Consider the following 14,893-nt stretch of genomic DNA (forward strand, 5'->3'; position numbering starts at 1 on the left):
TTTAGGGATAATGTGACATCATGTTTCCCTTTTAATTATTTCATTCCCCTGCCTTCCTGTCAGACAGGTGCTTTAGCACATTCCCCCCTGCCCAGATTTTACAGAAGGATAAGGATTAAAGGGGAACATGAGTACCAAAAGTTGCAAATGTTTGAAAACACATTTTTAAATTTAATCATTATCTTAGGCTATGTCTACTAGAGAATTTATAGTGGCGCAGGTGTACTGATGCAGCTGTGCCGCTATAAGATCTCTTGTGTAGCTGCTCTATGCTGACAGGAGAGAGCTCTCCCGTCGACATGATTAATCTGCCCTCAATGAGTGGTAGATGACTAACTATATTGGCTGGAGAAGCTCTCCCACAGACATAGCGTTGTGCACACAAGTGCATATGATAGCATAATTTATGTCACTCATCATGGGGGTGGAATATTCAAACCCCTGAGTGACATAGGTTTAGCCAATACAAGTGGTTGTGTGGACATTGCCTTAGACTCAATAAATAGTGAGAGAGAGCTTTCAGAGAACGAAGGGCCTCATCCAAAGCTAATTAAGTCAATGGAACAGCTCCTGTTGACTTCAGGGGCTTTGAATCAGGCCCTAAAGGGGAGAGGGGAGAAAATTAATTCCTACCGGCACTATCTTCCTCTAGCATTTGAGGAAGATATCCTACAACACCTGAAATCAGGAGATCAGAGGATGCAGCTTTTGTCTCCAAATTTGACTTCCTGCATGGATCCAGCAGGCTAGTCCCTTAATTCAGTAGTCATTAAACAATAAAATATGTGAAAAGATGGTTTGACTTTTATTGTTAGTTCCATAAGTCCCAGCTGTGTTTGTTGTTCAGCAGATTTAACCAATATATTTTTTTCCTAGAACAAAAATGGAAAATTAGTTATGAGGATAAGAAGTTCTTCATTTATCACCCACAGCATGCTGTATTTTGGGATGTGGTTGGTGAACTTAGAGGTAGGTCTAAGTGATATATTTTGACACCCTGCAAAAAATAGGGGACCAGATTCAGGCAGACGCTGCTTCCCAGAAATCCCTGCCCAGCTTCAGATGGAAGGTTTCTCTGCTATTCTGCCCCTACAACACGTTTGGAAAGGCCACTTTACAGGCCGGCAGAGACAGTAGCATTAGAGATGTGTTCTGGGGTGGGGCTAGTGGTCAGTAGGTGTGGTCTTTGTGTTTATGTGTAAACATCACATGATCTGGAAATAGTCCTGGCAAAAAGATCTGTTGCTGGCACTGAGCTGAGCTTGAGGCTTCTGCTGTCCAGAATACAGGTGTACATTAATGCTACATTTGCTTTGTGCTTGTGTTGGGGACCGCTTCACATAGTTTTTGAATTTGGCCTACTAAATTGTGAGAATGTGTTTCGCTATGGTGTATTAAATGGGACTATAATGTTTGGTTGGTTTGTGGTGGAAGGTAGTAAATTAATTTAGGGCTTGATCCTAAGGTCATTGAAATCAATGATAAAACTCCCATTGACTGTAGTGGTGTAAGATCAGGGCTTTATGCAGGAAAGTTCAGCTGAGTAACAGCATGTGATTCTCAATGGGAAACCAATTTTAACCTAATTTTCCAGCTGGGTCTGAGACACAAAATGTTTAGGACTTAATTCTGCTCCAATTGACAACAAGAACAGAACGCCGATTAACTTCAAAAGGGGTAGGATGTAACCCTAGATTTAAGATTACGTAGTGAGTCTCTTCCAAATTAGAGGTGATGTCCCAGGTACTGTCTCCCTGATCACTGCTCTACATGCAGTCTTCCTTTGGTTGTTTTGTGTCGCATTATGTTTTTCTTTCTGGCATTCTGCAACTTTATAATGCATTTATTTTTATATGATTGGATCCTTTAAACCTATCACTCCGACCCCTCATCCACTGGGCAATAGGGTTCAGAGTTTGCAGGACTGAGCCCTTACTTACTTATTGAAACTTGAAATTGGTTGATATGTCTTTGGAACAATCTTCCCTGGGTGTACAAAACCAAAGATATAAATCATGACTACAGCTTGATATTTGCAGATGGCTGTTACCAGGTTTGACAAAGCAGACTCATTTGATATGGAGGAAATGCAGTGCATTGTTCATATGTTTAAGCTGAGAATCCAAAGTACTGAGAGACACAACTCTATGTAAAATTCCTAGAGCCTTGATTCTCCATTGCCTTATGTAGTTATTTACAACTGTGCAAAGGGAGGGCAAAGTGGATGTATAACTCTATCATCAATGCAAGCTAATAAAGAAGTGTTTTGTTTGCTCCAGTAGATGGCACTATGTTCCCCTTGGGCTAAGTTTACCTATAGGTTCAATGCCAAAAAGCAACTGAGATTTTTCACTCTCTCATATTACGGCATACCTATTTCATTTTAGATCAAAATTTATATCCATCCCTAAAAACCTGGTGTTGCAACACTTTTTTAAATACTGTAAATTATTTACATTAAAATGCAGAATTGCAGAAATATTGCACTACTATTTACCACTTATATGGCACTTTATATTTTCAAATTATTCTCACAGATCCTATTTTATGGGTGGGGAAACGGAGGTACAGAATTTAAGGCCACATAATAATTCAGCTTCACAGCCAGCATTAGAATTCAAGAGATTCTTGTGCACACTAACATTACTGTTAATATTAACATATTAATTACTATATTAACGTTAGCTTTACACCCTTAAATGTCACTGAAAAACATTTTAAAAAAACAGGCAAATTAAAGGCTTAACCAGCTGATTGCTGTTTCCCAAGTAATGGAAAAATTTGCCTATTAAAATGGGATCTGCTCTTATAGCTAAAGTAGCAATGAGGCACGTGTTTTCACTGACATTGCAGTGCCACTGTTTTAAATTCGATGACTGACGTGAAAAACCATTTTAGCCAAGTTGCAGAGCCTGCACACATACAATGAAGGAGTAACCAAAAGGGAAGTGGGTGAGGTTATTACATCCTGTGTTTATTATAGCTCCTTTGTGCTCATTGCACCAATTCCTGAAGGCCATCTTGTAGTTTCTTTGATCATAATAGGTCTTGCAAACCATCACTCAGCAAAGGCAAAGCTGGGCAGTCTCAGTGACGTCAGGATCTTATGTCTGAAAAGTGTTTTGAAGGGTTAAAAAATGCTAAGAAAAGGAAAAATGGAATAATTCCATATTTCCGTAACAATACAATGTAAAGCATAGGAGTTAGAGATTGAACAGATCTTTTAGATAATCGTGACTCTTTCCCTGCCAGTGCAGGACTCTACTTACAGGACATTTTTCCGTGTTTTGTAGTCTTATTTTTAAATATGACAAGCAAAGGGATTTCCTTCACTCCCCTTGGGAGATAGCTCCACAGCCTAAATAACTTTTGCTGATGGGAAGTTCCTCCCAATTTCCCAAATTTCAGTTTCATCCCACTACTCCTAGTTACGCATTCTTATATGACCCAAAATGATTGTGCAATAAAATAATACCAATTGTGCCTTTGGATTTCATTTCTCTCTGCTGTCCACTTGCAAGTTTCCTTCACTTTGCTTGCTGGCTGCTGGCACTCTAGGAGAGACATGCTGTTTTGTTTAAATCCTCCACATTCTTTGCTGTGCCATTTCCCCATTGGCCGGATGGGGCCATCCTTCCTGCTGTGGCTGCTGATGTCAGATATACACTCAGACCCAAGCTGAGGCTGCTGCTGCAGAGACTCCTCAGTTCTGCTAGCTACAACTCACACACACGGAGCTGTGGTGGGGGAAACCCAAGCCCTAGGAAGGATCAAAGGTGTGTGTGTGGGGAAATATCAGGCAGCAGATCCAGTCTCTCCCCCACAGTGCAGAACTAGTGCGTGCATAATAGCAGCTGTAATACGGAGAGGAAGAGGGAGCCGTGTTTATCAGCCTGGAAAGGAAACGTTGTAAAGCCTTTGTCCTGGAAGTAAGCATCTCATCCTTGCTGCTGCCACTGCTCCAATATACTGCTGCTGGTGACATTAATATTTGAGGCTGGTTGTTTTGGGGTTGGTTTGTTTTTGATTGCTCCAGGCATGTCTTGATATAGCTGAAAAGGAACTGTCATTTTAATACATTTCCAACGGATGTCTTTGACTTTAAAGATCTCATTTGATGTTTGAGACTTCTTTGTGTGTATGTATGTGTGGGAAATTCACATGATCTCAGTTTGAAGGAGGAAGAACTGGAAGAAAGGAGCAGTTGTATTGGTTTTTCTTCTTGCTGGGTCATCCCTCCTAGATGGTAGTGTTGGGGTCTTTTGAGCACATTGTCAAGTACACACTCAACCAGGGGTTTGATTCATTTTTCTGTGGTTTTGTTTTTGCCGTGATCAGAGTGCAGAAATAACCACTCTTCTCCAGCTTTGCTGGTTTGCAGCAGAAATATGCTCTTGAAGGAGTACCGGATCTGTATGCCTTTGACAGTTGAAGAGGTAGGTGCATTCACTAATAATGCTTATAATGCATTAGGTTATTTGTCCTTTTCCCCCCTGAATGGTGGCTCAAAGGGAGGTTAGAAAAAATTAGTTATTTTGTGTTTATTGTACTGTCATTTTTCTTTGTACAATGAACTCTTTCCTGTTGTGATTGGTGTAGAGAAGCATATTTCCATTGCAAAATAAGGAAATCTTATGTAAGTGAAAGTAAGTGTAATGAATTCACTGTCATCGAAGTATTAGTTGTAATAATTTAGAAATCAAATTTTTTGAAAAGGTTGATGTGTGTTGAGATCTAGAATCTGATAAAGCATTTGTCCAATAAACCCAACTTCTAAATACATGAAAACCTTCCTTCTTTAGACTTAAAGATCTCCCTTACATCATTGTTAATAAAAATGGCCTTAAACTTAATGATTGTAGTATGTAGATCTCTGATAAAACGATTAATCAATACGCTTTTAGTATTGGAAAAAAGTATTTTAAAGTCATGTTGCTTTCTATCAATCAGACTAAATTCTCTGGGTTATGGACATTATATTTTTATGTGCCTGCAAAGTATCATGCACATTTATGGCCATCTATACATATCAAAATATGTATATGTAATAGATTACTTAGACATATATACATAGATGTATAGTGAGTGTGTGTTTGTAAGTGTAATAAATACCTAGACATCTAAAGGCCTGCTAATTCATACATATGTGAGTATGATGGTGATGGAGCTTTCTTGTTGCACAATGCCACACACAAATAAAAGGATTAGATGCTGCTTTATCAGTTCTTTATGTTGCTGTGGTGGACACTAAAAGAAGAGAGGAGTTACTGTTTTGAAAGTATGACAAACATCAATCCCTTGTCTAACAGCCCTAGACATTTGACGGTGCCTCTTCAGGTCAATCAAAAACTGAACGTGCATCACATATTTCTTTTGCAAACACCCACACTCAGAAAAGTTTCTTTTTTTTCTACTTTTGCTTTTGTCAATGTGGCAGATCATTTGGTTTCTAAGACCTTTCTGGGCCACCGGAGGGCGCTTTGAATACATTTCTTTTACTGCCGGCTTTTCTTCCCCCATCCCACTCTCTCCTTGGTGCAGAAATGTATATAAAGGCAGTGGGAATACTAATATTATAGTGATTTTATTGCAGTTAATTTGTATCACATAGTTTAAATATAGCACTGCATTGTCTTTACATATCTGGAAATCTGCTAGACTTCAGTGATGTGTAATGTTTGTGCTTTTGGTATTTATGTAGTAAAATGTACCGACAATAGCACAATTGTAGCTAGTCCTGCATTTCTTGCACTCTACAAACTCCCACTCCAGTCAGTGGGAACTTGGGGTCGTCTAGGAATGTAGGATTTGGCCCGAAAAGATAATACCTCTTCGGTATCTGAATGCAGTAGTTGACTATTAAATATTATTACATACAAAGGGTCCCCAAAAGGTATTGTAAGCATTCCAGGTTAAAATATAAAAGATGGTCACAAAATCCATTTACTTTACAGATCAAAGTATCCATTATGTTATTTGTTTAAATGACTACTTTCAGATTAATATTTTGCTACCCATTATGGATAATTTTTCCCCCCAGCGTATAGTGTGGAGTCCCTGTTGTCATGTCAGTAAGCACACTTGGGGATACTCCTATGGATCTACTTAACTGGAAAATTAAAGTAATATTTTTAAACTGCTGAATTTCAGATTTGGTTTTGTGATAGGGGTCCAGTCCTGCGCCCGTAGAAATTAGTGGCCAAACTGACTTCTGTGGGACCAGGATCATCAGAAAGCCATATGTATATGTTCCAAGGTAATAATTCTCCTGTTCTCACATATGTGTGTTAGCTGCAACAGTTGTTTCAAAGAAGAAATTGATAGAATAAGCTGTCATGTTGAACTGTAGCTCTTAACTTGTTCAATCTGTTATTTTATTGGAAGAAGCAGTTTGTCAAAGCCAAACTTCTTTGAACTCAAGCTGCCCTCAAACGATCACAGTGAATTAATAGCAGTTAGTTATGTGTTCAAAAAGGAAACAAGTTCCTTTTCCTTTTAAAAATTAATGTTACATAGCATTCTAGGGTGGAGAGAAAATCAAAACCCCTGATACAGCACGTAGCACAAAGGGGTCCTGGTCCATAAGTAAGGCTCCTTGGCACTATGGTAATACAAATAAATAATATAATAAATATAAGGATGCATCACATTCTGTACAGGGAGACTCAGGTGAGCAAGATTAGGTTGAAAATCTTTTGTACTGTATGATATGCACAGAATTATTTAGGATGCCCACTCTTGCTGCAGATTGTTCTCTGGTGTTAAATCATCCATTATTCCAACTGAGAACCACAGCTTACTTTATCTTACTTTAATTCACTGTTTACCATTTCCATCTCTAAACAGTGTAAATACCTCACTTTATAAGAACATAAGAATGGCCATATTGCGTCAGTCCAATGGTCTAGCCCAATATCCTGTCTTCCATCAGTGGCCACTGACAGATGATTCGGAGGGAATGAACAGAACAGGGCAATTTATTGAGTGATCCATCCCCTGTCGTCCAGTCCCAGCTTCTAGCAGTCAGAGGTTTACGGACACTCAGAGCATGGGGTTACATCCCTGAGGATCTTGTCTAATAGCCATTGATGGATCTATCCACCATGAATTTATCTAATTCTTTTTTGAACCCAATTATAGTTTTGGCCTTCACAACATTTGTTGTGTGAAGAAGTACTTCCTTATGTTTGTTTTAAATCTACTGCCTATTAATTTCATTGGGTGACCCCTAGTTCTTGTGTTATGTGAAGAGGTAAATAACATTTCCTTACTCACTTTCTCCATATCATCATGACTTCTATCAAATCTCCCCCCACTCCCTATCATCTCTTTTCCAAGCTGAACAGTCCCAGTCTTTTTAAATCTTTCCTCATACGGTTGAAATAAGTTGAAATGAGAGTTTAGTTGTACGCACTAATGTAATATTACCATTGTCCATATACATTACTGACAGCATGTCTACTTCCAAACTGATGCATTGTGGATAGCGGCGCTCATCTTCTGAAAGCTGAGAAACATTTTGGAGCTAGATACAGAGAGGTCTAACTGCCTCCTGCAAGCTGTTTATTGACCTCAAATCCTGTGGGATTCAGTGGGAATTGAGGGTGTGCAAAACCTTGCAGGATTAGGATGTTAGTAACTAGTTGAAAAATGCAGCATTTCTTTCTTACACAAGAGCTTGGATTTCTTTCCTATTCTGTATAGGTTCTTATACCTCTCTCATTACCGAAATATCTGAGCACTATCCTGTAGCGTATTATGCAATGTGACTGACATCTTTCATGTATTCATTCTCATATCCTCTCCCTAGGAAGAGAAGTGTGTGCAGTGGAGTGTCTTGTTTTGTTAGGGCTTTGTTTTGTTTTGTGCCCCTTTCCTTATTAAGAATCCTATTGCACTGTTCCTTCCCCCATTTGAAAGTTCTGGCTATGAGCCTATGCACTTTATACATGAGATCATGAAATGCTCTGTCTCCAAAGAGACTTTTCCATGGCTGTTGTTTCGTTTTGAGTTGATTTTTTTTAGTACTGATCTACGAATTATTCATGCATAAAACTCTCACATAACATGAATGAAAAAGAAGAATCCTTCCTTACTCTTCAGTGTTGTTCAGTTTGGGGTTCCCCTGAGACCTTTTCCACTCAGTTCGACTCCAGTCTCGGTACTCAGTTGCCTTTATTTGTCATACGGCAAAGCTACACTGAGTAGATCAAACTCAAGCATAGGAGGTGGGTATAAGGCATACCGCACATCCAGATACACAGCAAACCTCTTCCTTTATATAGATTTACACATTGCATTGCATTGACTATACCATTGCATTACATGTTTTGAAATTGGCTTGGTTACTTTGTAGGAACCAATCCCTGTACAACATGCTTTGTCCAGGCACTGTCCATGCACAACTTACTTTTTACCTCATCTTTACATTCCCAGTTTATCTTCTCCATTGTAAATGGTTCCCCCTGCCTGTAGCTAGTACAGACATTTTGTTTCCAGCCTGCTGATCCATTTACCTTCCTAATCCTGGCTCCCAAAAAATAAAGCCTTACCTATGACAATTACTCGTGTCAAGCCAGGCCTACATGTTGTATTGTAGTGATCTCCAAAAAGTGAATAATTCCATAACCATATGTATGGAAATACCCAGGCACAATAGGTAAATTAAGGGCCGGGTTTTATCCATATTATGTAAGCAATTTAATCCAAATTGCTTAGGGTGAGATTTTAAAAAATGGCTTCTACATTTGTGTGCATAATTTTGTAAATAAATATAATTTGTGTGTAAAAATGGAATTCTGTGTTTAAATCAAGTAGTTAAATGTCTGCCTGATTTGTCCAGAAGTAAATCTGCACAGACAAATGCAGCAGCTATTTCAATGCTCCTTTGATCATTAGGTCCTGGATATTATTTCAAGAGAAAATGTCATTTAGACTCAAAAATTGATACATCTCAAAATAACAGGGCAGTGCTAATTTCAGGTTTAGACCTTTTGTATCAGATGTGCTGGGGCCAACTGCTGTTGTCCTTTAAAAGGCAAATCTTCCATTGAAGTGACCAGCAGTTCCACCAAAGTATAGAATGTAAGAGAGAGCCCCTGAAATTTTATTTTGGAGTCTGAGCCACCAAGCAAGAATCCTGTCCCATATCTAGGTCCTTATGAAGACACATATTCTGGAGGGGTTCTGCCATACATAGTAGCTTCTCCATAACTACTCTAGCTTGTCTACTTAGGACAGTCAATTGCGTATTGATGCCATTGAAGATTAATGCCCTGGTTCAAAGCAGGTAATGTCAGTGGGAGTTTTTTCTGTACATCTGTAGCATTAGTTCCTTAGTATTTCTTAGCAATTAAAACATGCCCAAGGATACAATTTAATATTGGTTAATATTGCCATTAACTGAAATATTACCAAGTATATATTTTGCCCTAAGGTCCAGATTATCCCTGGCTTTTGTGCAAGGATACAAGGTAAAGTCCAGGGAAGAGAAGTACATCTTTGCATATTTGCTCTGTATACCACAAAGCTCAGTCTTTCACTGAGCTCTTGCTAGGATATTGTGGCTCCATGCCATCCTCCTCCACCTTTAAGGCTGTCGCTAAATGTCACAGTCAAGTCATTACAGGGTATGTCCACACTGCAATTAAACACCTGTGGCTGACCTTTGTCAGCTGACACAGACTGGGGCTGTAAAATTGCAGTTTAGATGTTTGGGCTTGGGCTGAAGCCTGGGCTCTGGGACCCTCCCCCTTGTGGTGTCCCAGAATTTGGGCTCCTGCCTGAGCCCAAATGTCTAAACTGCAGTTTTACAGCCCCACAGCCGAAGCCTGAGTCAGCTGACAAGGGCCAATAACAGGTGTTTAATTGAAGACATAGCCACAGAGAGAACTGCGTGTCAGTTGCCATGAGTCTAGAATTGTTTTCAAATATTACATTGGAAACTGTCTAATTACCTAAGTAATAGTCTGGGAAATGTCCTGTTGACTGCTTTCCCAGGATAAACACAACTATAGGCAAGACTTTCCAAATTTAACCAAAATATAAATGATGTCTGACTAGCCCTCATAATGCAATTGCCCACCACATGCTAATTCTGTCATCCTGGTTCCTCATCTTGTTGTACTTGCATGAGGAATTCAAAACCAGTCCCTCTGTTGACAGTCTTAAACCGTGCAAATTACAAAAGTAGTTTCTTTTCAATAGTACATAAGGAATCTAAAGTCTCATGAAGTAATTGTTTTGAACATATTTCCAATCTTCAAACCAGGCTGCAATTAACAAATCATTCCAGCTCTCAATTTTCTTTCCCATTACATTTTAATTTGTTCATTTTAACAAATAGGAATGTTTATATTACATCATATGAGAAAACACTACAAGATCCTACATAATTTTTTAAAGTACGAAAGTCACTCAGAAAACTGTTGCTAAACAGCTGAAGTGTTCTGCCTGAAGATATTAAAAAGATTCAGAAAGGTTTGTGCTCCATACCAGATCATAATTCCTGTCTTTTTTCTGTGTAGAAAATATCTTGTGACTTTAATACCTTCCAGTTAAATTATCTGAAAATGTTGAGCAAACTGTACAGTATGGTGGGTGGGTGTGTGTGAATGTGCATATTGTGACGAGCAAGGGCAACAGGTAAAGCCTTGGATCTCTGTAATAATTCTCTGAGCGATGTCTGGGGAGAGATTGCTCTGTAGGGAAATGGGAGCCAGCAACCATTTCCTTCCAGTTTGGAAGACTGAGTTATTAATTGTATAAAATTATATTAGAAAAATATGAAGTCATATCTCACCAACTTTTTGAAGCCAAATGCAAAACAAAGTGAGTCATCCTCAGTATTTTCCAGAGAATGGGCTGACTATCACCATTTCTCTTAGTTCTAGAGTTGGTATATGGGACCAGATCTTAAACTTCTTATTCTGAAGAAACTCCCAGTGAATAAAATAGCACAAATTCTTCTTTTATTTATTCTGGTGCCAATCAAGAGTATCTCCACTGAAGTCAGTGGACTTATTCCCAATTTACACTGGAATAAATAAGAGCTGAATTTGGCCCTTGTAAAGTATTTAGGAGCAGCCTCATAGTCACATATCAAACAAGCAAAAACTGTCAAGATACTCTCAAATACAGACTGAATTATTTGTAAGTTTCAGTGAGTCAGGATTTTAGAGCTTCCAAATGGGAGTAATCATGAAAAGTGTCTGTCATGTTTCCAGACATCAAGTATTAGAGGTTTTCCCCCCAATATGGACTGTTTACATAAAAATATTTGAACAATCAGTTTTGTTTGGTGACAACCTATATTTGCATTCTAAGGAGCTTATGGACATCTAACCCTGAACAGCAGGCCCACCGATTTGGGGGGCCAAAGGGGCAATTGCCCAGGGGCCCGGGCAATTTAAAAGTGCCCGGGGGCCGCCGCTGCCGGCAGTGCAGTGGGGCTAAGGCAGGCTTCCTGCCCGACCCTTGCTCCACAACGCTCCTGGAAGTGGCCGGCACATCCCTGTGGCCCCTGGGGAGGGGGTCTCCATGCACTGCCCCCACTCTGAGTGCCAACTCCACAGTTCCTATTGGTTGGGAACTGCGGCCAAAGGGAGCTGTGGGGGCGGTGCCTGTGGGCAGCGGTGTGCAGAGACCCTGTGGGCTCCCCGCCTAGGAGCCGCTGCCAGAGCAGCTTTCCGGTTGCTTTTGGGAGCTACCCAAGGTAAACGCTGACCCCCTGACCCCCTCCTGCATCCTAACCCCCTGCCCCAATTTAGAACACACATCCCGCACCAAACTCCCTCCCAGAGCCCACACCCCCTCCTGCACCCAAACCACCTCCCGCACCCAAACTCCCTCCCAGAGCCCACACCTCACAACCCCTCCCGCACCCAAACTCCCTACTGGAGCCTGCACCCCATACCCCCTCCCATACCCCAACCTCCTGCCCCAGCCTGGTGAAAGTGAGTGAGGGTGGGGGAGAGTGAGCGATGGAGGGTGGGGGGATGGAGTGAGCAGGGGGTGGGGCCTTTGAGAAGGAGTGGGAGTGGGGCAGGGCAAGGGTCTTTGGGTTTGCGCGATTAAACAGTTGGCAACCCTACCAGGTGGCCATGTGGAAGCTCTGGTCGTGCTGGAAGAGCGTGCCCAGCAGTGCAGCCGGCAGCTCGTTGGGCACCACCCAGTGCAGGCGCAGCACGGCCCAAATATCAGGTGGACCGTGTCCGTGGCTTGTGCGTGCTTGGGGGCCCATTGACTGTTCTGCCCTGTGGCCTGGAATTGCTGTGAGCGGGCCTGCGGAAGAGATTTCCTAGCCTGCTGATTGCTCTATGCACAAAGAGCAGGTTTTTTTAGCATGTCAGATGGAGAGATTTAAGGCTGTCTGAAACTATTTGGGGATGTGTTTGTATGCACAGAGAAGTAGCTGACAGTAATTATGTATCTGCATAATTATTTGCTGGATTGGGAACTTTTGCTCCAGTGGCTTCTATTACATGATCTTTCTAAGGGAAAATCTCTGTTATGGTAGTTTTCAGAGGAACAGCCGTGTTAGTCTGTATTCGCAAAAAGAAAAGGAGTACTTGTGGCACCTTAGAGACTAACCAATTTATTTGAGCATGAGCTTTTGTGAGCTACAGCTCACTTCATGAAGTGAGCTGTAGCTCACAAAAGCTCATGCTCAAATAAATTGGTTAGTCTCTAAGGTGCCACAAGTACTCCTTTTCTGTTATGGTAGTGAGGTACTGTATAGAAGGACACTGTCTTTTTCTCTAAACTACAATCACCCACCAGGGGGCAATACTGTAATCATTACTAATGAATAAAATAATCAATAATTGTTTAGTCTTTTTTTCAAATATAACCCATGCATATGTTTTCAAAGAGATGTAATTAAATGGGACATTTGAATGGATAGCAACAAGTTGTTTGTAAGCAAGAGTAGGGCACATAAACATTAGATACATGTCAGATTAGGTTCATTTTTAATGACTTGTAACTCAAAAGCAGTCTGACCACATTCTTATCCTACACGGTAAGACTGGCAGTTTTCATACCAAGTTATAAGGGGTAGAAATCAAATATAATGAAGCCTGACTGAAGCCTTAGCTATGCAGAGACTATCATGTTTCCATTATCTTATTGTGATTTCCTCAAAGGATCTTGCAGCAGTTTTCAAATTGAAATGGGAAGAGATTTGTTCATCATTGCTCAACAGAACCTGGCTCACAATCTTTTATCTTCTTTCTGCAGATTAATCTGTTGAAGCACTGACGTGCTTGGCAGAAATGAATTAATGGCTAATTACTGATCTACACACTCTCCGGGCCTCCACTTTATACATCTTTTTTACTCTCCAAAAGAAAGCATTGTAAAAGACTCACGTGGACAAGCAGATCTGATCTGATATCTCATGGTCAGTCTTATCTGCTTACATCAAAAAGCCTTCATTAGAACATGACCTCAGATTGACCTTGAAGATGACAAGCTAGGGAGAACAGTTGTAACCATATAATAGCTAAAGCATGTGAAGCTATTACTATATAGGTCCTGCAAAGAGCCCGAAATAAATTGACTTCTAGTAATAACTATAGATGTTTTTGTTTTATTTTTATTTATAATCTAGTAGTTTAGAAGAAATGGTTGGAAGCCAGGAGGGATGTGTTTTAAAGGGGGAAGAGAATGACTGGCCTGCTTTACACTTGAGCTTTCTATAGCCTCACTCAAGCCACCTGTGAACTGGAGAAAAGTGGAACAGATGTCAGATCTGAGTTGAACTCTTCTGCAAATAGATCAAAGATCAAAAATAATTCTTCTCTTCACTTCAGACCCATTTCATACTTCAACCCAATACTGTAAAAGAAAACAAATGTGTTATTGGAAGATTCTGTGATGATTAATTGAAAAATGTATTGAGTTAATAAGAACTTGTCAGTGGAAAAGATTAGACGTTAGCTGAGCAGCTCTCCCTATAAACACACACATGTAAATTACAATAAAAATACACTTGCGGTCAATGGAGAACAGTGTGTATTTCTTTCAGTGTTGAAGTCCTTTAGCTTTAAAAAGCAAAAAGGTTAACACTTACACTTTTGATTGGAAGGTTTCATCTGACATAATTTAGAGCCCGATCCTGCCGTCCCTACACAGGAAGAGCTGCCAATTAATACTTAGCACTTATAGTATCTTTTATCCAAAGAGCTCTAGAGCACTCGAGAAATTTTGGTTTTGTCAAGAGCTCTGTGAGATAAGTTAGTATTTATTAGACTTATATTACAGATGGGGAAACTAAGGCACAGAGAGGGTAAGGCCTATATTTTCAAAAGTAGCCTCTAACTTTGAGTGCCTTAACTTAAGGGTTTTATCCCCTTAGCCAGATTGTCAGAGGTGCTGAGCACACTCAGTTCCTATCTAAGTTAATGGAAACGGCCAATGACCAACACCTCTGAAAATCAGGCCACTCTTATTTAGGTTCTAACTATGGATGGCTGTAGATGCCTAACTTTAAGCTCTGAAGTTTGAAAATTTTGGCTTTATAAGTACATTCTCCCTTGCTACAGTCTAATTTCCTTATCTGTTTTTGAGCTGTAATGCTGGAAATGCCCCATTTTTGGATGCATTTTGTCAGACTCTAGATGATAATCTTCTTAATTTAAAAATAAAATATTAGGCAATTATAGTCCTTAAAGTGGAGTACGATCTTTAAGTTTTTGGAGGGAAAAGATTTCTGCAATAGCCGTATGAATAGGTTTGCTCCTGGAGACCCTCCCTGGTAAGCACTCCGGGTGAAGTAACCGACACAGAGAGTCCACCAAAGTACCTTCACCAAGTGTCTTTATTATTGTTTATGTACCAGGTACATCACAATATAGCAGCAGAGCTGTGAAGCCCTTTCCTGCTCCCTGGG

At 40.2% G+C, this 14,893-nt stretch overlaps 1 protein-coding gene across 1 annotated transcript in view; it reads left to right on the forward strand.

Annotated features, from left to right (window-relative positions):
• Positions 1-14,893, forward strand: part of PITPNC1 (phosphatidylinositol transfer protein cytoplasmic 1) — a 196,526-nt gene that overhangs the window by 3,953 nt on the left and 177,680 nt on the right. The window contains exons 2-3 of the mRNA XM_075119212.1: positions 877-969; positions 4,339-4,436. Coding sequence (XP_074975313.1) covers positions 877-969; positions 4,339-4,436 — 191 coding nt within the window. The remainder of the gene's footprint in view (positions 1-876; positions 970-4,338; positions 4,437-14,893) is intronic.

The sequence above is a fragment of the Caretta caretta genome, chromosome 14, assembly GCF_965140235.1.
Source record: "Caretta caretta isolate rCarCar2 chromosome 14, rCarCar1.hap1, whole genome shotgun sequence".
In the NCBI taxonomy this organism is placed as follows: domain Eukaryota; kingdom Metazoa; phylum Chordata; order Testudines; family Cheloniidae; genus Caretta; species Caretta caretta.